Source organism: Macrosteles quadrilineatus, unplaced genomic scaffold (genome assembly GCF_028750875.1).
Source record: "Macrosteles quadrilineatus isolate MER2022 unplaced genomic scaffold, UCM_ALF_1.0 Scaffold_7__1_contigs__length_78375512, whole genome shotgun sequence".
NCBI classification, from domain to species: Eukaryota; Metazoa; Arthropoda; class Insecta; order Hemiptera; family Cicadellidae; genus Macrosteles; species Macrosteles quadrilineatus.
The window spans coordinates 39,433,979-39,457,698 of NW_026542600.1; the positions used below are offsets into that span (position 1 = coordinate 39,433,979).

At 35.1% G+C, this 23,720-nt stretch overlaps 1 protein-coding gene across 2 annotated transcripts in view; it reads right to left on the reverse strand.

Moving 5' to 3' along the window:
• LOC128997989 (ephrin-B1) overlaps positions 1-23,720 on the reverse strand; it is a 211,317-nt gene that overhangs the window by 20,075 nt on the left and 167,522 nt on the right. For both annotated transcript variants that reach the window (XM_054423884.1, XM_054423883.1), the window contains exon 2: positions 6,578-6,719. In XM_054423884.1, the coding sequence (XP_054279859.1) occupies positions 6,578-6,719 (142 nt within the window). The remainder of the gene's footprint in view (positions 1-6,577; positions 6,720-23,720) is intronic.

A 23,720-nucleotide genomic window follows, 5' to 3' on the forward strand; every position in this document is an offset into this window, starting at 1 on the left:
CTCGTGGGCACGGGACAGTACTGACGTCACCAGTACTACCAACCAAACAGTATACAGACAGTAGGGAGGAGTGCTAGGGCTCGTGGGCAAGGGGCAGTACTGACGTCACCAGTACTACCAACCAAACAGTATACAGACAGTAGGGAGGAGTGCTAGGGCTCGTGGGCACGGGGCAGTACTGACGTCACCAACACTACCAACCTAACAGTACACAAACAGTATACAGATAGTAGGGAGGAGTGCTAGGGCTCGTGGGCACGGGGCAGTACTGACATAGCCACCAGCGTTGTTGACCTCGTTGTGCCCTTTACATTACCACACAGACTTCTCACTTTTACGATCCTGTAAAACTGTCTAACAACACCAGTATCGATTTCTCTCACTTGTTAGTGTATGGCTCTTGTCACAGAGGAGGATTTTAAGGTTTGTCGTCTATCAGAACTTGACAAGATTGTTTAACGTTTTGTTGGAATAGGTTGATTATAATGGTTTACTACAGGTATAACGTTAGAATTTTAGAGTACCATTAGCTAATTAAAACTAGTATGACTTTAATTGTTTATACTATAGTTTGTAAGACGTTAGGTAAGTTGATGTCAAAGCGGATATTGTGTCAAGTTTTACATTGTCAGCTTTGTAATATCAATTTTGTAATATACAGTTTTAACCTAAACGCGTTCGGTGAAACAGTCACAACTGAGTTTCCAAAACATCCCTTAGATTCTACAATCGCGATCACGGGTCCACAATATGCAAGCTCGAGCAAGTTACATGTTAATGTATCCAGTTCGATCTCTCGTTAAGACAGTCGTAACGGACGGAGGACAATTAAAGGCGGTGTTGTAACACAGCTGTTTGTTACAATAGGCAGATATGCTTTCCCTTCACTCGCAGATTGGCTTTCACAGTTGCGTCACCGCGCAGTCGCAGTTTGTAGTCTGTAGTCAGTACTGTAGGCAGGCATCTTGTCAGTCCAGACCGCCCCCACACACACCACACACCTGACCTTCTGTACCGGACTGACTGACCCTCCGCCCTGCATACCGCCATCACTTTCACATAACCTAGTCGCAGTCGCACTACAAGCTACACAAAGGTGGACAGTTCTTTGTCCCACCGAGCGTGCTGACAAAGAAAAATCAAAACTCGTACATTTTATACCGGAATGCGTTTGAATTCATGGTGGTGGATAAAACATTACGGATGTGTATAATATTTGCTTTTGTAGAGGAGTTTAACATAAAAACTATGAGGGTGTAGGATGCTAGAAAAATCGTTGGTTACTACTTTTAGAAATTCGCATACTGTATATAGTTTGAAAGTGAAAATCTGTATCGTTTTAGATGTATGTATCTAGTCAAAAAGCCGAGAAGAATTTTAGATTAACGCGGTAAAGTTCGAAAGATCCAGATTTAAAAAAAAAAAAAATAGGCCACGTGTGCAAGCTGGAATTCCACCGTTAAGTGTTAACTTTACGCGATTTTAATTAGAAAAGGAACTATAAAAACAAACAGGCGCTAAAATTAATATTGCCGTTACGTGCCTTTTCAGTCTTTAAAACAAAACAGAACACCAGGCGGAATGAGCCGTTTGAAAAATAAGCCATAATGTAAGCCCAAGTGTTAGTCAGATGTGTAAAACGGTCTAGACGCTACGCGGGACATAGCACTCCGAGCAGAACATTAAAGTGCCAGTAACGATTCATAAAAGTAAAGTCTGATTTGCCAATAAACCGCTGTTTCCAACAATAAAGCTGATTCTCGGCCCAATCAGCCTGCGACTGCGGTAGTAAATACGTGAGTATTGCGAGCTTTTGTGTTCGTGTTAATCATGAAGGCATAACTCTTGGGCCGTAACTCGGTGTGACTCTCGATACAGCTGTGAACTACGCAGCTAAGCATTACGACTCTACAGCGCAGGCGTTGTGTTCGTGTAACGCACTACGCAGCTACAGAGCTCTATTGAGCATGCGTAGTGACTGCACGGTGAACTGCGCAGCTACACGACTCTAATGCGTTGACGTAGTGACCATACAATGTATCACGCAGCTACAGGGCTTAGGTGCGCAGACGTAGTGTCTACACAGTGAAATGCGCAGCTACACGGCTCTAGTACGCAGACGTAGTAATCGCACTCATTTAAAGGGCACAGCGAGTTACTGTTTACAGTTAAACGCTAAGGAGAATAAGGAAGATTGCTTTGCGTGATGTTTCCAAGTTACGTTTTACCAAGTAAGAATATTCAGGTTCTAAGAAGACCTTGCTTAGTAAACAATTACTTATAATTTGTAAAAGGAAACTACTGTTTGAAAATTCTTCTGAGATTAGTTAACGTAGAGGTTTTTCATTTCATAAACAATGTTTACAAGTCTCAATTGTTGGCCTCATGTTGATAATACCAATAATCGTACCAGCAACAGTTTGTACAGTACCAATCTAATCATCATTATAACGCAATTGTAATTCTGTATCATTTTTGTACGGTAAAATCCCCATTATAAACCCAAACTGCTCAATAACATGACATAACGGAACTGACGATTTACCAGGGCTAAACCAATACAATTGTATCCTACATTTAGCTTTTTATACGTCCTATAAACAATAATACTACAGAAATTGCGATAAATCGATCACTTTGTCCAGTTGTTTAAACTATTTTCGAACATTCGATCTCTATACGTCAGAAGCTAACAATGCCCTCCCAATGGTCACCCTTTACTACCTCAAACCCAGCGTTCTGTCATATCACAGGCTTAGGAGGTGCAAGAGTGATCGGTTTATGGTCAGTTTATGGCTAGAGACAATGGGATGGTTGCACAAGAGTGTTCAATAACGAGGTACAGCGCCAGACGCTGTAAACTCAGCTCAAGCTCGGTCCTACATACTACATGCTGCAATACTGTACATGCGCCTATTGGGTACAGCACTTTACAAACTGAGTGTGGTTTTTACACTGTAAATGGATTCCTTATTCAACTAACAGTTTATATCTATGTTGTAAGCATGAGTAAAGACGTAAGACAGACAGTTGTTAAAACCAGGGATGTAACATAAGTCAGAATCATTTCAATGGTCTCGTGTAATATTTCGAATTTATTCGTACGATGAAAATAATTGTTCGCACTTGGTCAAAAATGATTAATATTATATCGTTGTTAACAAAATCATCATGTTAACAACACGAAAATCCTACAGAAATCTATTGGGATCTAAGTAATATCTCAATGGAGATGTGGGGATTGTGTTTTTATCGTGGAAGTTTTTACTGCCATATGAAAATGTACACACACTACTGATTTTCTACAGAATGTTACACACTGGATACCGTAACAAAGCTGTTCTTAACGCAGGGTTTTCTTAAATTATGAGTTTGACAAGAATTGCACCCATATACGACACGATAAAGAAGGAGGGTTCTTCCCTATTGTGGGGCATAACTCTTTAGGATTTACTGCTTGGGAGAGGAGCTGCTAAGCGACGAGGCCGGGACGTGTGTGCTGAACACCATAAACAGAGGCCAGTTTACGGTACAGTAGTAATGTCTTTATACATTCAATGATTCATCAGTCAAAATACTCATAGTTGGGAAAAATATAGGCGAGGAGCAAATCAATATGTTTGTTTACAGCACTGGCAAAATGCTGAAGATAGAAAAAAATATTATAAATCAAGGGGGGTCAAAAGGGTATTTTTTTAGTTTTATTGTACTTGCCCTTTGACGTTTGAATTCTTAAAGTTTACTTCTTATAGCAAAAGTTGAAGAGCGTTTCAATAATTTTCACGCTTGAATACAGTATGTCAACAGAATGTGTTTATTTTATTTTAACATATGTTTCACTATATGCGATTTATAATTTGGTTCTAAAATCAGAGAAAAAATAAGTTTACAATAAATGGATTAATTTGGTTAAAATAATATTTTATACTCAAACACACTCGACATTTAACGGACATAAATATACCATAAAATTGTCCTCAGCTGAACCACTCAAATGATAAATTAATCACGAAGTATGTTCAATCTTACCCTATGATTAAATGAATCGTTTGTAATACAGATTCCTAACGGTAGACGATTAAAAGTGAAAAACTCGGAATTTAAGTCACAAATTGTATACACACTCCAAAACACGGGCGGGCATTAATTGCGCCAACTGACCTGAGTCAGGTAGTACCTGATACGTTCCTTAACCAAGCCAAGTGATGGCCCTGTTTGACTGTATAATTGAGTAGATTAGGTTAGGTTAAGTTAGGTTAGGATAGGTTAGGGTAGGATAGATTAAGTTAGGTTAGGTTGGGATGACACATAAACAAGGACATTCCTTCTGCCGGCAACTCACCCCTACCTGGCTTGAGCTTGGCGCAACTAAAGAACTTTTTTGGGACCCTTTGATGGTTTGGCGCAACTAAGGAATTCATTGGCGCAATTAATGCACGACCCAAAATACTGTACTAAATTATAGCCAAATCGATTTGTTCTGTTCCCAAACCTTCAGACATTTACTACTTGTACAAGCTTATGGACTATTCGGATCCAAGTTTACACATCATTCCAGGCTCAGACTATTCGATTTTCCGATCACCAATTGCAATCGTCATCCTCTGCAGGAAGACTCAACAGTAAATCACGGATTCTGAAGGATTGACGACCTCTTCGGCAGTCCTAGTCTTTACGACATAGCTTCAATAGTATCCGTCATTGGTAGGAGGTCTAGTTGGCATTGACTGATATTACAGAGTATGCTCAATGTTTATTCGTCAACATTTTATGTACTTCTCACTTCTTTATGTACTGACAGGGCTCGATTTCACGGAATGAGAATTGATTTCGCGACGGCGCGGCGACTGTAAAAGTCGTATTAAACGTATGAAACAAAGTGGGTGGTGTCGTCAACTGTGTGAATGGCTTTTCAAAACTACGAATGCAAATAGAAATCGTTTGCAAAATAAATACTTAGTATTTTTAGAAATATTTTAAGTAATTACTTTAATGTAGTAAAATTGTGTATTTTTGTTAATAAAAAGTAACAATATATTGAATAGAAGACTCTCTGTGAGTGTCAAACATACTTGCAGTAAAAATTATAAAACTGTTTTTAATTCTTGTATAAATATTCTTATTGTATTTTTATTAGGACAAGTTTTGTAAGGTGTAATTGTGTTGTCAGTCGATCAATTAAATCTAAATCGATATGCGCTACCATAATACTGTATAAGATCTTGGCCTAACGTAACTTATTGTGGATTTGGACATAAAAATTTACGTAATTTATTTATACTCCATAAATCACTTTACAGCATTTCCTCTTAGTTAACAATACAATAGCATTATGCATTGTAATTAAGTTTTAAATCATTACCCTAAGTCGTATAAGATCGTACCTAGGACGTTTACGATGATATCATGTTATACTAGAAGAAACCACGTTATACTATATGCTTTAACAATGCAAATGATTGACTTAGTTGTTTATTATGTACTCAAGGGAGCATTATGTACTTGTAAAGTTTGAAATGAATTTACATTGTATATTAGCACTTACATAGTTTATGATGAACTTACACTGTATGTTACGTACTAATATCGTCCATGATGTACCTACGTTGTTTATTATATACTTATCATTTTTAAGATGAACTTACGTTGTAAATTGTGTACTTAAATTGTGTATTATGTAATAATATTGTTTGTTATAAGCTTATGCATTATATTTTGTACTACAATCGTCTGTGATGAACTTACGTTGTACACTATGTATTTATTTTGTGTATTATGTAGTAATATAGTTTGTGATGAACTTATGCAGTATATTATTACTAATATAGTTTGTAATAAACTTACGTTGTATATTATGTAATTTTTGTGTTATGTACCTGTGAGATCAACTTATGCAGTATATTATGTACTAATATCGTTGGTGATGTACTTACGTTGTATATTATGTAATTCATTTGTTTAAATAGAACTTACGTTGTGTATTATGATCTTAATTTGTTTAAGATGAACTTACGTTGCGTATTATGTACTTAATTTGTTTAAGATGTACTTACGTTGCATATTATGATCTTAATTTGTTTAAGATGAACTTAAGTTGTGTATTATGTACTTATTTTGTTTAAGATGAACTTACGTTGTATATTATCTATTTAATTTGTTTAAGATGAACTTACGTTGTGTATTATGAACTTATTTTGTTTAAGATTAACTTACGTTGTGTATTGTGTACTTAATTTGTTTAAGATGAACTTACGTTGTGTATTATGTTCTTAATTTGTTTAAGTTGAACTTACGTTATATAATGAACTTATTTTGTTTTTGATAAACTTACGTTGTACATTAGGTACTTAATTTATGTATTATGTGCTAATATAGTTTGTGATCAACTTATGCAGTATATTGTGTACTTACGTTGTGTATTATGTACTTAATTTGTTTAAGAATAAGAAGCACTTACGTTGTACATTATGTAGTAATATCGTTTGTAATAAACTTACGTTGTACATTATGTACTTATTTTATGTATTGTGTACTACTATCGTTTGTGATAAACTTATGCAGTATATTATGTACTTACGTTGTATATGATGTACTTCTCGGCGTCCTCTTCGTGAGTGCCGGGTGTGTACACTGGACAGATGATATTCACCTGGTCGTATTCAAAGGGATAGTTCCCTTTGTTTACGTCTATTATGTGATCTGTATTGTCTATCCTGAATCTGAAACAAAATACCACAAGTTAGAGGCTCAAATAGATCAAAGTTGGTTAACAACTGTACAAACTTTATTGTGTTAAGATGTAATTGTACTTATTTGTCATGCTTAAGATAGCGCATGGCTCTAATGCAAAATTTAATACCACAAATTTTGTCATTTACTAAGATCTTATCCTACCTGATTAAAAAAGTCTGCTGTAAAGTGTAGTAAATTATAGGAATATCAGTGTTTTACTTCCCACTATATCTAATTAAGGATAAATACAGAGAATAGGAAGCATCCAAGTACAACTAAAGTAGAATGAGGTTCATAAAAGTTTTTAAAAGTTTCTTTCAATGGAAATTGCAAGTACGGTAGAAACTTAGAAATATGACATCCTTCCTGTTAGTTGTACTGTAGTTGCAGCAGGGTTAATAGTGCACTCACAATTAAAAAAGATGAAAGATATTTTGTAAATTTGAAAAAAATACGACGCGAGTATGCGTCAAAACAGCGTAGACACATAAATCAAATCATGGCCTCCCTCATTTTGAAAGGAATAAACATTTTATGTGTCATAAAGCTACAAAAGGCAATGAAAAGACCCATAACGGAGAGCGACGATTGCACTGGAGTGCAGATCCGGGCATTGCACGCATTAAACCACCAGTTTGCGTTGTCTACTTGCACTGGATCACACGTTACGTTCTCAACCACAGAAGCTACTTGGAGTGTAAATGCCGTTCTGGAGGGATTTTGATAAGATTGGATGTATCAGTGAGGACCGTCGTATACCGAAGTCTAGATGTCATAACACGATTACAACATCGCATCGGATCCGGAGAAGCTCAAAAAGGGGTGCCAATGACCAAAGAGATCCGAAACATGCTAGATGAGACCGACTACCCTTGAATTCCGGAGATAGCTATGGATTGATCTCAGATGTCCAAACAGTTTAGTTCGCTGTACGTAAACCTCGCGTCTTAATCCACAGCTTTTAGGACCGGGGCAATCCGGAGTATACTACCATTGAGACTCAAAGTAGTCTGAAGTTAGGGGACTAGGAACATCCCGCAATCCACAATCAACAAACCTTGAAACTCAGTCCGGAATTTGTCAACAGCCCTTGTGACCGGGAGCAGTTCGTAGTTTTCTCAACATCCCTTGAGTCCGGAATTCGCTATCGACAGCACGAAAAGTATTCTTTTTCAAAGGTAACCCGATCTGAAATCAACGGTGTGGCTCAGATGTCATGGCAGAGGACTGTATTAGCATAATCCCGGGACGTTGAGACGTACTCGGGGCGACACCACGGCACGGCTCGGGTTACGACGCGAACCAATCGACGCCGGGGGGCGGGCCCCGGGAACTGCAACCCTACGAGACGCCCATAGGGGAGTGGAACAGTGGACAGTGGACACCAGCAACCTGCAACGGTGGCATCGATCCAGTGCGAAAACTGTGGGGGATGCGAGAGTCCATACAGTACCCCGGGGATTATTGATAGACGAAATAGAAATAGTAATTCATACTCAAGCTGAGATTAGGAAAATAAATTGTCAAGAACACCTATTATAATGCGTAAAACCCCCGCCGCAGAAAACCTGCAGACTAAGCGGAATTTCATTTGCCTAATTGGATTTACACTGAAATTTCTCCTTAAAAATATCACATTTATTTCCTATTTAAATAGCATTGGTTTAACGAGTACTCTAGGTTTGCTTCAACAGGGAGGGTAAACAAGTTTTTTTTTGTAAAATGTTAATAGTTTAAGTATGAAATAAATGCATTTTCCAAACGTGATCATAAACAAGCTAAGAACAACAGTTTACTTATTCTCCATAAGAATAACATGGCAATTTTAAATTTAAATTTTTTTGGAATTTTCTCCGTAACCATTAGGCGCATAATAACGCTTCAGTATAATAAATTATTTGTTTTTTAAGCTCTACAAAATGGTTTGGAAATAAATTGCTAATTTTTTGTTTTAGGGTCAAAAATGAGAAAAACCAATTTTCACCCCATAAAACCGCCCATAAGCCCCCGTTCTCATGGTTCAATCATGCTGGTTCGCGAACTCGTTCGAATAAATGTAGGTTTATACAAAATTTCATCAAAATCGGATAATTTTTACTCATATATATATATGAATTTGAACGGATGGTGTTTCTGGCCTCTAGAGACCTCAAAACGAAAAAGTAAATCGATCCCGGGTCCAGGTCTTACCATGAGTACTACGGTAATAGCTTATTCCCTATATGGGAAATTCGCTAAAAGTGAATTGATCTGAATTTGTGTTACTGTAAACAGCACAGATTACACAGGGAAACAATAACACTATACAAATGATTCATCCCATTTCCTAATCCCACTTTCTTCTCCAATTTTCGACCCACTTCCTCCCGGTGCTACTGGGCCGAGACACGCGAGCAACGAATAAACAAATCACACCTTATTTTACTTATATTCTTACAGTCTGTAATTTGAATAACATTCTCACGCGGCTACGGCATGAGCTTTGTGAGGCGAAATACATTTTTAACGACGCGTAACGAGATAAGTGCTAGGTAGCCGGGCGCGTTACATTTTAATTTCGACGTTTATTAGATGTGTATTGGGCTAATGCCGGTTTAAAGGGATCGGTCACGCCAATTTGGGCTACATTTGCATAACCTCGTCCCCAAAGAACCAACGCTCCGTAACAGGGGCTTTAAATGTGCAATCGAATCATGGCTATGATGCTGCCGCCCTTTGCAAATTCAAATGTTCAGTTCAACTACGCTCCTACATTTGTGCCTCAGGGTGTAAAGTGATAGTTATTTTTATATAATGTGGTTTTGTCAACGTACGTAACCAATGTTTTTAAGAGCTTAAGTTTTGTGTGAGCTAACACGTTTTTATTTGAGACAAAAACAGATTCGCAGGATTCACTTTGTATTAAAAATGATAAAATTCTTTGTTTGCACCCAACATTAATCATTAATCAAACGGTCCAAAATTAGGTCTACAGTTTAGCTAGGCATATCATTAAAATATAAATAAACTTAACTGACAAAGATTGATATAACTCTGCATCTTAAACTTATAAAATATTGGAGCGTAGAGATTTTTGGGGATTAAGGATGTCGAGAAAACGACAGCGGATTCCTTAAGGACTGCCATCTCTGCTGACGTTCTGCACTTTTTAAAAGGAATTTTCATACGTGAGTTTGTTTATATTATTTAAAAGAAAAAAAAACAATTATTTATTTTTTTTAATAGAAAGAGTAATGTTATATATAGCTTTGTACCAGTTAGTAATTCATTTACCAGCAGAGAAGTATTTTTTAGGTAGAATTTTTTTATTAATGAAATAGTTTTCGTGCAACTACTATAATACAACAAAGCACTCACTATTCTTTCCAGAATCAACTTTGTTTGTTTTTGACTTTACAAACTAGACGGTCGTCAAAACCAAACGAAATCATTTAAGCATTTGTGTTCAGTAAAACACAAAATATAGGCGTTAGGGGAAATCATTAGGAGTTAGATAATTCTTAAGCAAACACCTGTTCCATACATATTTTTGGCCGGATTGGAAAGTCAAATTCGGATTCCGGCGGATAATTATGTTTTCTTAAACTATGGTTGTACATGTTAAATAACCGAATATTTTGTCTTTGCCTATCTATTTATATTATAAATAAATGGAAGTAGAAGTCAAAGCATACAGAAATTTCAGCGTGTTTTTGTCCACCAAGGTACACAGAATGTTTGTTATTTCATAAGTCTCTGTTAGCCATGAACTGACGCTACTGTCATTCAGAAGGTGCTTTAAGAACGGAATGAGTCAATAATTTAACTCGTGGCATTGTGTAGCACCAGCTAAATGTCTATCTGCTGGATATGATAGTGCCAACCTTATCGAGGACAATGGGCATACCAGTTTATATTATAACCTCCATTAAATACGGAGAAGAAAAGAAATTGAAAAATTTTCATTTGTGAGTGACATATTATGTATGCATGAGATATATAGGATTTTGTATAGGATTTTGGTGATTTAATCTTTTTATTTTGTTTTTAGTGATAGATATTATACAGAGTGAGTAAAAAGTCAAGACGCCCCCCCCCCATCTAATATGTTTTTAAGTAAATAACGGAAAGTAAATAAAAGAAACGTCTTATAACACTTAAAACATATATTTACGCTTATACTGCTACTCACAAGACGGTAAATATACAAAACAGATGGTAAGTGGTGATCGATTTCGATTGGACACTCCAATCATCATCAGACCCAATAGGCGAATGGGTATATATTTACCGTCTTGTGAGTAGCAGTATAAGCGTAATTATATGTTTTAAGTGCTATAAGACGTTTTTTTTTTTGTTTTTTTTTAGAAATCTTTATTGTTTTTTCCATACACAACACAAAATACATTTACACATGAAAAAAGAAAAAAAACAATAACCACCTTAGGTTAAAAACCTATGTTGGTGGATTTATACACTATCTTATGTTCTAAAAATCGAAGAGGCGATTTTATTTACTTTTAATTTTTTAATTTTATTTACTTTCCGTAAATTTAATAACACGTACAATGCTGATCAAGAAGTTATTAAGTAAATAAACAAAGATGTCCCTTTGGTGGTCTTGCAATCTTAGCAGGAAGTTTTATTTGATGATTTTGACAATTTTGAGTGTCCCCTAAAAATGGGGGATTTTGGGGGAGACCGAAAAATATTTAACGTAAACCTCCTTCAAGTGACACCTTATTTTGAAGTGTTTTCAAAAAACTTAAAGAATGGTGAAAACCAGAGCTCGCTATCTCTTCTCTACTCAAAATGGTAGACAACATTACCATTAAATTGATTTTTCTTATCTTTTTAATGTAGAGACTTTAATACATTTGACATGATGCCATTTTGGAAGGATTGGCTTAATTTCCTTTACACTAGAGGCAAAACGTAAAAATCCAGTTTGGTTGCATTACTTAAAGTATAGTTTAAAAATAGTATCTCACACGTTTGGTAGTTGTACAGTGATCTTATGTTACCGCATCTGTTAAAGTAAGGAGTAATTGGGAAATATAAAGATATAACGTTATTATTTTGAGCAGTTTGGACAATATACAACAATCCTTGATAATTTTAATTTTAAAAAGTTCGGGAATCGCATTTTCTTGTTGTTGATACAGTTTTATGATGTTGTTAACGCTGGGTAAAAACAGAGAGGTTTTTGTTTTTTTCTTGATTACTTAACATTTGTATTTCAAGTAGTTTAAATGTAATCTGCAAAGATTATTGTCAACTTATTCACTGGGCAGTGTTCCGCTCCATTCCCGAGTTTTTAATTAATAATCCAACGTTTTCAAATTGATATTAAACTATTAGTTTGTAAGCAAGGAGTCTCATAGAAGCAACAGTTTTTTTTTAAAGATTGAATTAGCTGTTAAATGTTCTTCGTTGCTAGTCAAATATATATTGGGCTCAACAAGTCGGGTATCTATGAGAACGGGGAACATGAGAGAGTAAAGAAACTATTATTTCTCACGATTTAAATGTATGGTTTTTGTGTATAACGTCCTCCAAAACAAAGGAAGTGATCGCTTCAGAAACCAGGTTAAGGTTGGTTCTGAACCACTGGGCCACAGAATTACCACGAAACTCAAGTCCATTAGTGATTGGTTGGATTTGAACTCGGACTTCTAGAACAGTTCCACGCTCTAAAATGAAGTACTGCAATTCAAATACATCGAATAAAAGGTGCAACATAGTTCCAACCGTCCGATGCTCCACCGCATCATTATACCCGTCCTCTAGGATCTGAATCGACAAACCCAAGTGAGCTTACCAGCTTCCACCTACGTACCACCTGGTACCTACCGCGTCTCAAATTTGAGATGCTCACGACGGCAAAATTAAGAACTATTGATCTCAGCTTGTCTACAAGGAACGCTACTTAGTCTGGCGCGGAAGTAATGGCCGAACCTTGTACTACTACTGCCTCCCCGCGGAATTTCTTTAAAAATTTACTCGTTCCCAAAATGTCTCTTGTATATTTAAGGCTGCGAAGCGACAATGCCTGACGGTGATGGATGTTGTTATGACTCTTGCATCGATCTCACCTGAGCGTGGGATATTGTATCCATCTATACACTCCGGTAGAACTGATATTGTATCTAACTGATGTTGTATCTATATACTCTAGTATAGCTGATATTGTATCTATCTATACATTCCGGTAGAGCTGATATCGTATCTATCTATACACTCTGGTAGAGCTGATATTGTATCTATCTACACACCCTGGTAGAACTGATATTGTATCTATACACTCTGGTACAACTGATGTTGTATCTATAAACTCTAGTATAGCTGATATCGTATCTATCTATACACCCTGGTAGAACTGATATTGTATCTATCTACACATCCTGGTAGAACTGATATTGTATCTATACACTCTGGTAGAACTGATATAGTATCTAACTGATGTTGTATCTATATACTCTAGTATAGCTGATATTGTATCTATCTATACACTCTGGTATAGCTGATATTGTATCTATCTATACACTCTGGTAGAGCTGATATCGTATCTACCTATACACTCCGGTAGAGCTGATATCGTATCTAACTGATGTTGTATCTATATACTCTAGTATAGCTGATATTGTATCTATCTATACACTCTGGTATAGCTGATATTGTATCTATCTATACACTCTGGTAGAGCTGATATTGTATCTATCTATACACTCTGGTATAGCTGATATTGTATCTATCTATACACTCCGGTAGAGCTGATATCGTATCTATCTATACACTCTGGTAGAGCTGATATCGTATCTACCTATACACTCCGGTAGAGCTGATATCGTATCTAACTGATGTTGTATCTATATACTCTAGAATAGCTGATATTGTATCTATCTATACACTCTGGTATAGCTGATATTGTATCTATCTATACACTCTGGTAGAGCTGATATTGTATCTATCTATACACTCTGGTATAGCTGATATTGTATCTATCTATACACTCCGGTAGAGCTGATATCGTATCTATCTATACACTCTGGTAGAGCTGATATCGTATCTACCTATACACTCCGGTAGAGCTGATATCGTATCTAACTGATGTTGTATCTATATACTCTAGAATAGCTGATATTGTATCTATCTATACACTCTGGTATAGCTGATATTGTATCTATCTATACACTCCGGTAGAGCTGATATCGTATCTAACTGATGTTGTATCTATATACTCTAGTATAGCTGATATTGTATCCATCTATACACTCCGGTAGAGCTGATATCGTATCTAACTGATGTTGTATCTATATACTCTAGTATAGCTGATATTGTATCTATCTATACACTCTGGTATAGCTGATATTGTATCTATCTATACACTCTGGTAGAGCTGATATTGTATCTATCTATACACTCCGGTAGAGCTGATATCGTATCTAACTGATGTTGTATCTATATACTCTAGTATAGCTGATATTGTATCTATCTATACACTCTGGTATAGCTGATATTGTATCTATCTATACACTCCGGTATAGCTGATATCGTATCTACCTATACACTCCGGTAGAGCTGATATCGTATCTAACTGATGTTGTATCTATATACTCTAGTATAGCTGATATTGTATCTATCTATACACTCTGGTAGAGCTGATATTGTATCTATCTATACACTCTGGTATAGCTGATATTGTATCTATCTATACACTCCGGTAGAGCTGATATCGTATCTATCTATACACTCTGGTAGAGCTGATATTGTATCTATTCTGGTAGAACTGATGTTGTAACTATAAACTCTAGTATAGCTGATATTGTATCCATCTATACACTCTGGTAGAGCTGATATTGTATCTATCTATACACTCTGACGGAACTGATATTGTATCTATGTATACACTCTAGCAAAGCTGATATTGTGTCTATACATACACTCGAATAAAGATTATATTGTATCTACAGTATCTATAAACTCCAAAACTTTGTATTATATCTCTAACACTGAACTATTAAGACATGTAAAGTTACATTGTAATATTAACTGTACGCTTTAGAAATAAATACCCTTCAAAATTGTAAACAATCTTTTGATTAATATATAAATGCACTGTTGAACATTTGATAGTTGTAGTAAAATGTCTTCCAAGTGAATACTACTAAAATAAAATAAAAAATCAAATAACGTATCAGATAGGGAGTATACAGATGAATATGTGTTAAATTTTCCATACTATTTATACGTATATAAGTGACGTGATGACTGAAGTGAAAGTGCACAGAATCTATTTTTAGGAAATAAGTAATATTATAACCTAGTTTCTTTACTAAAACTTGGAAAACTATGTGACCACTTCGATTTGCTTTGGGAATTGGTTTATAATAAAAAGAACAACTACAAATGTTTCAAAAGTGTATTCATACTATTTGTTATAATACTTTATAGTATTTACGCCATCATAACTAGTGTGAAAGTTCAATTCTTCAACGGACCTACTTTGGAAACTATTAAAATAAATACAAATGTGGTAATATTTAAGTCCAAAGAACAACTTTTCCAAACACCTGTTTAGCGTGGTGAAGTTATTTATGCCAGGATGTTAAAATATTCGATGGTCTCCTCTAAAGGAATCCTTTACCTGCGAAAGTTTAATTTCCTGTCCTTACAACGAGTTCTCAACAGTTAATTATTCTTGCAGGACAAGTTTTATTTCTTTTGTTGTGTCAGTTGCGTTCAAAGCGGACTTGTTTGTATCAGTTTTAAAAGGATATCGAAACAAAATTTTACATTCAAGTCCTTTACGGTCTACTGACAACAAATAACTAGTAAAATAAACATTTGGGAAGATAAAATATGCTGAAGAATATAAATTAGGTGAAAAAAATCATTCATAAATTCAATTTGAGATTAAAATTTAACTGCAGTTACACACTAAAATAATCTGAGGCATTTATCTAATTTTATGAATATTTTTTTACACGCCTTATATGAGAATGCACCGCTTAAAACGTACACCAATAGAAATGACAGGATGAGATATAATTTATTAACGCCATTTCAAACACAAGTTTGAGCTTTATTTCATTCATATTTAGTACAAGTTGAAAAAGATAATACAAAGAGCTTCAATCACTTCTCCTCCTAAACGAGTTCTGGAATCACATAGTCTGTTGATAATTTTGAATTATCTATCATCGTAAACGGTTTTTAAATGTCGCCACTTATGCATTTTATCATGAAGTTTGTGAATGTTGTGATTTTAATGTTGTTGTTTTGTAAGTTTGTGATTTCACATAATTTAGCTGATTACCCAAACTGAAATATTTTTCAAGAGTTGTATTATGTAGGCCCGTAACTAAACTTTGGCTGTGAACTTATAAATATAAGTTAAATTAATAGCAACGACAAAGAGAGACATTTTGCTTGTCCAGCAGGAAAGCTTATTCTTATTCTTATTTTCTATTCGAAAAAGGTCGACACCGATTAAGTTTGATTGGTAATTAAATTAATTTGAGGAAGAAGTTCTTCTATAAAGCTGATGTTTCCCCACCAAAGAGCCTAACAACATTAAAACCAGACTTATTTGCATCTTTAGAATGGTTCCGAACCACTGGATTGCCATAATCACATTGGTAACAGTCATTGGTGTTTGGCAGGATTCTAACCTCAACCACCAGAACAAAGAGGTAGCACTCTAACCCCTAGATCAGCAACTTCATTAAATTATTTTATCAATTCATCCTAGTAACTTCATACTCTTTTATACCTTAACATCATGATTAACTATATTTTTGTAATATTTTTTCCATTATGATATGTATATCATACTATTTTCTGTTAGACGCACTTAAGAAATGTTTTTCTTATCCACTGTAGGAGGGTAAGATTGAGAGGGCCGTGGTCGGAATGTCAAGACGAAAGTACCAAGCGATGTACCTGTCTAAACCCTCTCACAGAACATCTCAACATCAAGGGTGCAATTCTATAAGTAGCAAATACTGCGATTAGGCAGGAAATCTTCTACTAACTATATACAACATGCGTTCAATAATCTCGTTTCGATTTTGGTTTAGTTTTTTTTTCAAAAGTTCCACACCCCATGATCACGGGGGGTTATTTATTTAAAAATTCTGTTTCAGCAAATTTTCCTTTTAAAAATAAGCTCTAACCGTAGGTCTATGTTTGTGACCGTTAGCAAGTTAACTCGAGAATAGTTATTTGTGCAACTAGTGAGAAAAGTGAGCAATTGACTCACTCGAGAGAAATCCTTACTCACGAGCCGTAGGCGAGTGAGGAATGGTTTCTCGAGTGAGGCAATTGTACTTTGAACTCGAGTTGCACATTATACTTTTCCTACAGTTACCATAAAACAAATAAATTGGTGAAGAAACATAACCTATTTTTACACAGAAGTGAACTTTTAATATAACATTTAACGTGATGTGACAAATACAACAGTACAACAGCTGACTATCTGATTTACAGCCAGTGCTGCCAACGTATTTCGCGCGCATACGACGTTGCCTGCATGTTACGCGCTCACTATTTCGTGCCTTCACGTTGCAAATCTGGAGTGAGACAAAGTAATTAGAGTGAGACAATGTTAACATTGTCTCACTGATGAGCGAATTGGCCACTTTGCTTTCTCAAATCAGTGAGAGAATATGTACATTGTTAGGTAACTGTAGGAAAAATAAATTTTATTGTAATGAAATGTGGTACAAACGTGTAAACCTAAGTTTGTCTGAGGGAGTTCGTGAACAACCATGGTCGGGACTCTAGGGACGGGGTTTTACAGGGATAAATGGGGATTTCCAATTTTCTATTAAATTAATTGTTGTACGCTTAAATGTTACGGAGGTATTAAAAAAAGCTGTATATTTTAATTGTTCATGTTATTTATTGTTATGTAGTTTGCTTGTTTGTGGATATATTTTGATAATATTTAGCAAATTTATTTATTCGATACTAAGATCTTGACTTTTTATTAAATACCTACTTCATTTGTTGGTACTAATGGTAGCTTCCCTTTAACAGCAAACCTATGTATACGTAAAATCATATTTCAACAGGGAATAAATCTGACATGAAAAATTAGTGAAAACTCAATAAGACAAATTGAAAATCACTAATTTGACAGGTTTGCTGCGTCAAGGGTATTTTAAATTAAAGGCGACATTGACGCCATGTTGTAGACAAATTTTAGTAACTTCCACACCTTTTCCATTTTACTTTCACAGTGATTTTCGTCCAGGTTGGCCGGTCGGTAGTTGGGTCTCTTCGACCTCTTGACCTCAGGACACGTTACATAAGCGATGTGAACTCCATTAGTAATCCCGTCGGAATCACTTTCTCCCAACACCTACGCTGCCCTTTACCCGATGGGACAATCCCGGGAGAAAATGTGAAAATTATACTCTCTAATCGCACGCTTCTTGTCGTGTTATACAATTTGCCGAATCGTGTATCTTTTATCTTCTTCCTGGTGGCTCCTCGGACTTCGGGTTGAAATGCTAAGAAACATCTGTTTAGTAAATAATCTCTACTTTACACCGATATTGCACTCAGCTGTATGTCTATAGCCATAAAGGGGTCCCGTAAGTAAAAAGCCAATTTCCTGGAAATGGATCATCAGGATATGGATAATGGGTCACAGTAAAGAGAAAATCAAGAATAACATTTTTTCCAAATTCACTTCATTAACCAGATATCTGCCATTTGTTTTTTCACATAAACATTTTTTTCTTTGATTTTTTAACCAATCTCTATGAAACTTGGTATGTATGTTTAGGTAAAACAGACCCACGTTAGAATACAAATTATACTAATTCAATGAAAATTTTTCAAAATGGCGGTAATTTTAATTTTTTAAATTAAAATACAAAACAATAACTAATTTTATGAAAAAATTTCAAGAAAAATTTATAACATTTAAATGTTAGCCTATATCTAATTACACCAAGTTCAAACAGATCGAATAGATTTTTAGTTGTAAAATGATATTGAACAAGGCTAAGCTGCAGGTTTGCCCCATTTTTCAACTAAATATCGTGATGTTTTACCTAAACTTATATACAAAGTTTCATAAAGATCGGTTGAAGAAATTAAAATATATAAAGTGTTTATGTTAAAAAACTAAATGGCGGATCTCACACAAATAATTCATTCTTATTTGGGTTTGACTACGCCTTATTAAATTAGTAAATCGGTCCCGGGTCTAGGTACAACCATGAGACCTACGGTAATAGCTTATTTCCTATGTGGGAAATTCACTAAATCAACATTACTAACATAAACAAGTTAAGAAGTGACCAACAACGATGAAAAACGCAGCAGTATAAAATAAGTTCCAACCCAGTGGAAGTCACGAGAAGAATCGACTGCTTGCTTAATTGTTTACATCACAATTATTTAGCTTCTCTTAGATATTATTGGGAATTCTTTCCGAAATCGACAGTTATAGTTTTTACTTCATCGAATGGTCGACTTGATCGGTTCTCGTTAATAATATAGCAGAGTAAAGATAGTTGGAGTGGGCCAAATGACGGCGATTTTGCTGTCGAGGCGAGTGCCGCAATCGTTTCAGTAAGACATCACTTAATCAAATAGGCCTATAAATAAGAAATTGAGGTCAGCGGCTATACAACCGAGCAGGACTTCTATGTCGTCCTGATCCTACAGGAGTTAGAAGAAGTCTTAGTGATTTAGAAAGGGTTAGTATTTTAGTGGGGAGACGTTTTGTTTACGAATAAAAGTTCATGAAAATGGAAACAGTTAAGTAAAGGATACCATACCCAACATTAGTGGGAAATACCCCTGCCGCAGCAAACCTGCAGACAAGCGAATTTCCATTTGCCTGATTTGATTTTCACAAATCTTTTTAAATAACATTACATATAACGAGTGCCTAGGTTTTCTGCTACAGGGAGGGTAATTAAGTGTGTTTTAAGTGAAATATAAATAGCTTAGTAAAAAATAAAGAAATGTGCTAAGTTTGATCAAAATATATCCATAAACAAGTAAACTACAATAATTTAAACCTATTCCCCATAAGAATAACGTGGAAATTTTAAATTTTCTCCGTAGGCAATAACCGTACAAAAAACTTCAAGACACAAAATTATTTTTAAGCCCTAGAAAATGGTTCGAAGGAAAATTGGGAAATTCTATGTTTTGAGGGTCAAAAATGGTAAAACATCTTTTAACCCCATAACCCCCCCCCCCCAGAAGCTCCGTTTCTATGGTCCGATCATGCTGGTTCGCGAACTCTTTCGAATAAATGTAAGTTTACACGTTTGTAACAAAATTTGCATCAAAACCGGAGGATTTTTGCATTATACATATGAATTTGAACGGATGGTGCTTTTGGCCTCTGGGACATCGAAACAAAAAGTAAATCGGTCCCGGGTCTTTTTCGTAGGTCTTATTATCGTATTCTCTAAATAAATAAATAGATTTAATTATTGTCCGATGGTTTAGCATGTTTAATTCCTGAGTTTTTAACCATCAATAAGCGTGTAGTTGTGCTTGACATTTCCTCCATTTTTGAATTGTAACCACCCAAGAAATGAAGTTCATTATGCTGCAAAGACTAACTGTCATGTCACAGACAAAAAATGAACTTATTTAAAATAAGTTAAAACTTCAGCTTTTAGATTTGCACTCATTGTCCGAATAGGTACATTGAATGAACGTACATCACTAATCTTTTATATTAGCTCCATAATCTAATATAGTGTAACTAAAGAATTTAATACAGTATTCTACTCTATAAGGTGTATAAAAGCAGTGATGTTTTAGGTAACCAAAAATATTCTTAAACTAGTTTTAGAGCTTCGAATGCTGATAGCTTTAGAGCTATTGTAAGCTGAAACATAGCTACAGCTGTAGAGCTATAGAGGCATAGCTATAGCTACAACTTGAGTCCCAACCAATACGGCTTATCTCACAAGTTATGTCTTGGCCGTCTAATAAGTCAATAGCACCGGCTTCAGACTGTTTGTTATGATAATCGACCAACTCCAACGTTGAGCCCAGCGACCGCAACCGACGTGAAATCTCACTTTTCCAGATGGAATAAACTGTGAGACAAGAGTGTTAGGGCAAACAATTGTCCAGTTCCAATGTCTTTACCCCTCCTCCTAACCAAGTAACTTGTTTGAAAGTAAGTGCTAAACTAGTTTTATAAAATAAATAAACAATTTGATATAATATTTGCGATTTTGTATAGACTCCACACTGGAGATTTAAATTTATTGCGAAAGTAGGACCGAATTAACCAGTGTATTGATAATTTGAACTACAAAAATGAACGAAGAACCGTTCATTAAAATGTTAATGAACATATGTTCTGTTATTATGGTGGTTCTTTAACAGTTTAGGTAATATTTTTTTAACAGGAGACAATAACATATAGATCTGTGGAGGTTTTAACAGACAATGGCATTGTTAAGTAAGGTAATGTTTGAGCTTTGAATTCGCATAACGGGGGGAAGGAATTCCAGAATTAAACTGAAACTATAAATTCCCAAAGAATTCGGTATACCAGCACTTAGAGGAGAATAAAATAAATGTAATAAGTATAAAACTTTAAAGCTCAAAATAATTAAACTCCTTTTTACAAAAAAAAACAACATGGTAAGAGAAATATACAAGCAGGCAGAGAAATATTGTTGAAGTTTTTAACAGCCAGACTTTTTAAACTGAATAAAAATTCAACACCACTTCAAAACTGTAAATTAGTACGACTTGTATCAGAGAAAATGAAAACTGAAAGGGGTGAAGATGGACCGAAAGCAGCAAAAACTGAGGCAGGGGTGTATTTTATCAATTCCAACCCTAAGTTGGCACTCGTCTTGAATCGAACCAACCCTGGCAACCGCTCAAGCCCTGGTTTATCCTGCCTTCATCATCTGTCCTTTATTTGCAATCATTATCCAATCTTTATTTCTCCTTGCAAATTTATTATCGCTTGCAGTGCTATTTTACTGGTAAACCTGGTAAACGGACAGTTTTTGGATTCACCCGAGTCTATAAGAATTGAGTTTTATTTGATTAAAATTACTACAAATTTGCAGAAGGAGGGTTATAAAAACCCACTGAAACACAGCTGTATAAAGAGAAGTTATTTATAAGTAGAGAAAACTGAATAACTTGAAGAAATATTGGTACTTTTGTATTATACCGACCACAACTACACACCTAAATTGGTTACCCTTAGGTTAGGTTAGGTTACCTTCCGGTTATGTTATCTTAGGTGTTGTAACCTCCAATTTAGGCGTGGTCGGTATAATACCCAAGTACCGAAATAATTTTTAAGGAATTGTTAACCATATTTTTATTTTTTACAGCGAGACAAGATTTACAGCAATTTGTAGAGTTTATCACATTGGACCTTCTATCATTTCGCTTATTACTTTTATTTCTCACAATTTCGCATTACTAATAGTTGTTAAACTAATTTACTGTTTAAAAAGTAATTGTTTCGTAATGAATAAAATAATGACACTTTCAGTTGGCCTTTAAATTATGACATTCCTATATATTTTTTACTCTTGTTCCAAGTAAAAAATAATTGAAACGCGGAAATTTCTTAAACCGTCCATACAACATTCCATCTTTTTTAATTAAATATTTTTTTAAACATGCTCCTTCCATTTTAATTAAAATATCAAGTTTAAAATGTGAGTTAAAGGTGGAAACACTTATTTAATTTTAGTCAAACTTAATTAAACTTGTTCATAATTTAATTAAAATTTGTTTTCCAGATTTATTCTGCACTTAGTATTATTTTAAGAGTTTGTTTGTTATTTTACATACAAAAACGAACACTGGAATAACCGACATAATGAATAACTATTTCAACGTTTACAAACATTCCTTACAAACTAATGCCCACGAAGTTTTCATCACTGCCTGATTACACACTTGATATGATGTCTGTACAATCTCCTCACTCAAAACTGGATACATTCACTGAATCAGCTGTTAGTCAACAAGTAGACTTTGTTAACTTTCCTTAGTTGGAAATTCTTTTCAATTCTGCATCATCGGGCTTCCATAGTTAAGTTAGCTTCCTAATTCACTTACGTTTATTTATGCCCACGATTAAAGGATTGTTTCCTTTTGATCTATACACTTTAATGACGATACTGAGGTAATGGATAGTCAAGCCAACAATAGATTTATGTCAGTTTACTAAAACGTCAAGGACAGATAGCAAAACAATGAACTATTAAGTTGCATCATAATTTTTATTTCAGTGTTATAAAAAGCTACTGCAATTCTTTTCGATAGAGTAGCATCAACGGCGAATCGATGTTGAAAAACAATAAATAACTTAGAATTTAGAAGGACTACAGTAAAAACAATTTTACTGAACCTGAATATGACCATTGACCAAATACATTCAATAGTTTGAGAAAAGATTTCAATGACTATACAGGGTGTCCCAGACCACCCGGCCGGCTTCTATAGCTCCAATATGAAAGCAATTGCAACTAGAACCCCCCTATTTTGACCCCAAGGAATTCAACTAAATTATTTTAAAAACCAAAAAAGCACCCAAAAGGGCAGATTTTGGGGGTGGGGGTGGTTATGGGGAAATTTTCACACTTAAAGGGGGGAGGGGTCGCGTTATACCTCAGTTTAAAGGTATTTGAGTCCTGAGTATTTTAGTGGAAAAAGTTTTAAATTATTTCTATCCCTATTTACAGAGTGTTCAAAAACGCCAAAAAATATAGGCCTACCTTTTTACTAATTTTTTGAACTAATTTTTACTGCAAAAAGTGGAATTTCGTGGGGGGTTCAAATTTTGGTACAAAACCTACCCAGGTGGTCTGGGACTTACAGTGGCCACCATTTTTAAATTTTGAATTGGATCAATATATTTTTTTTCAAACATGGTCTCTTCTACTTAAACATACATACCAAGTTTTCAAAAGACCTGTTGAGACAATAAATTGAAGATACAAAATAATTTGTGAAAATACAAAATGGTA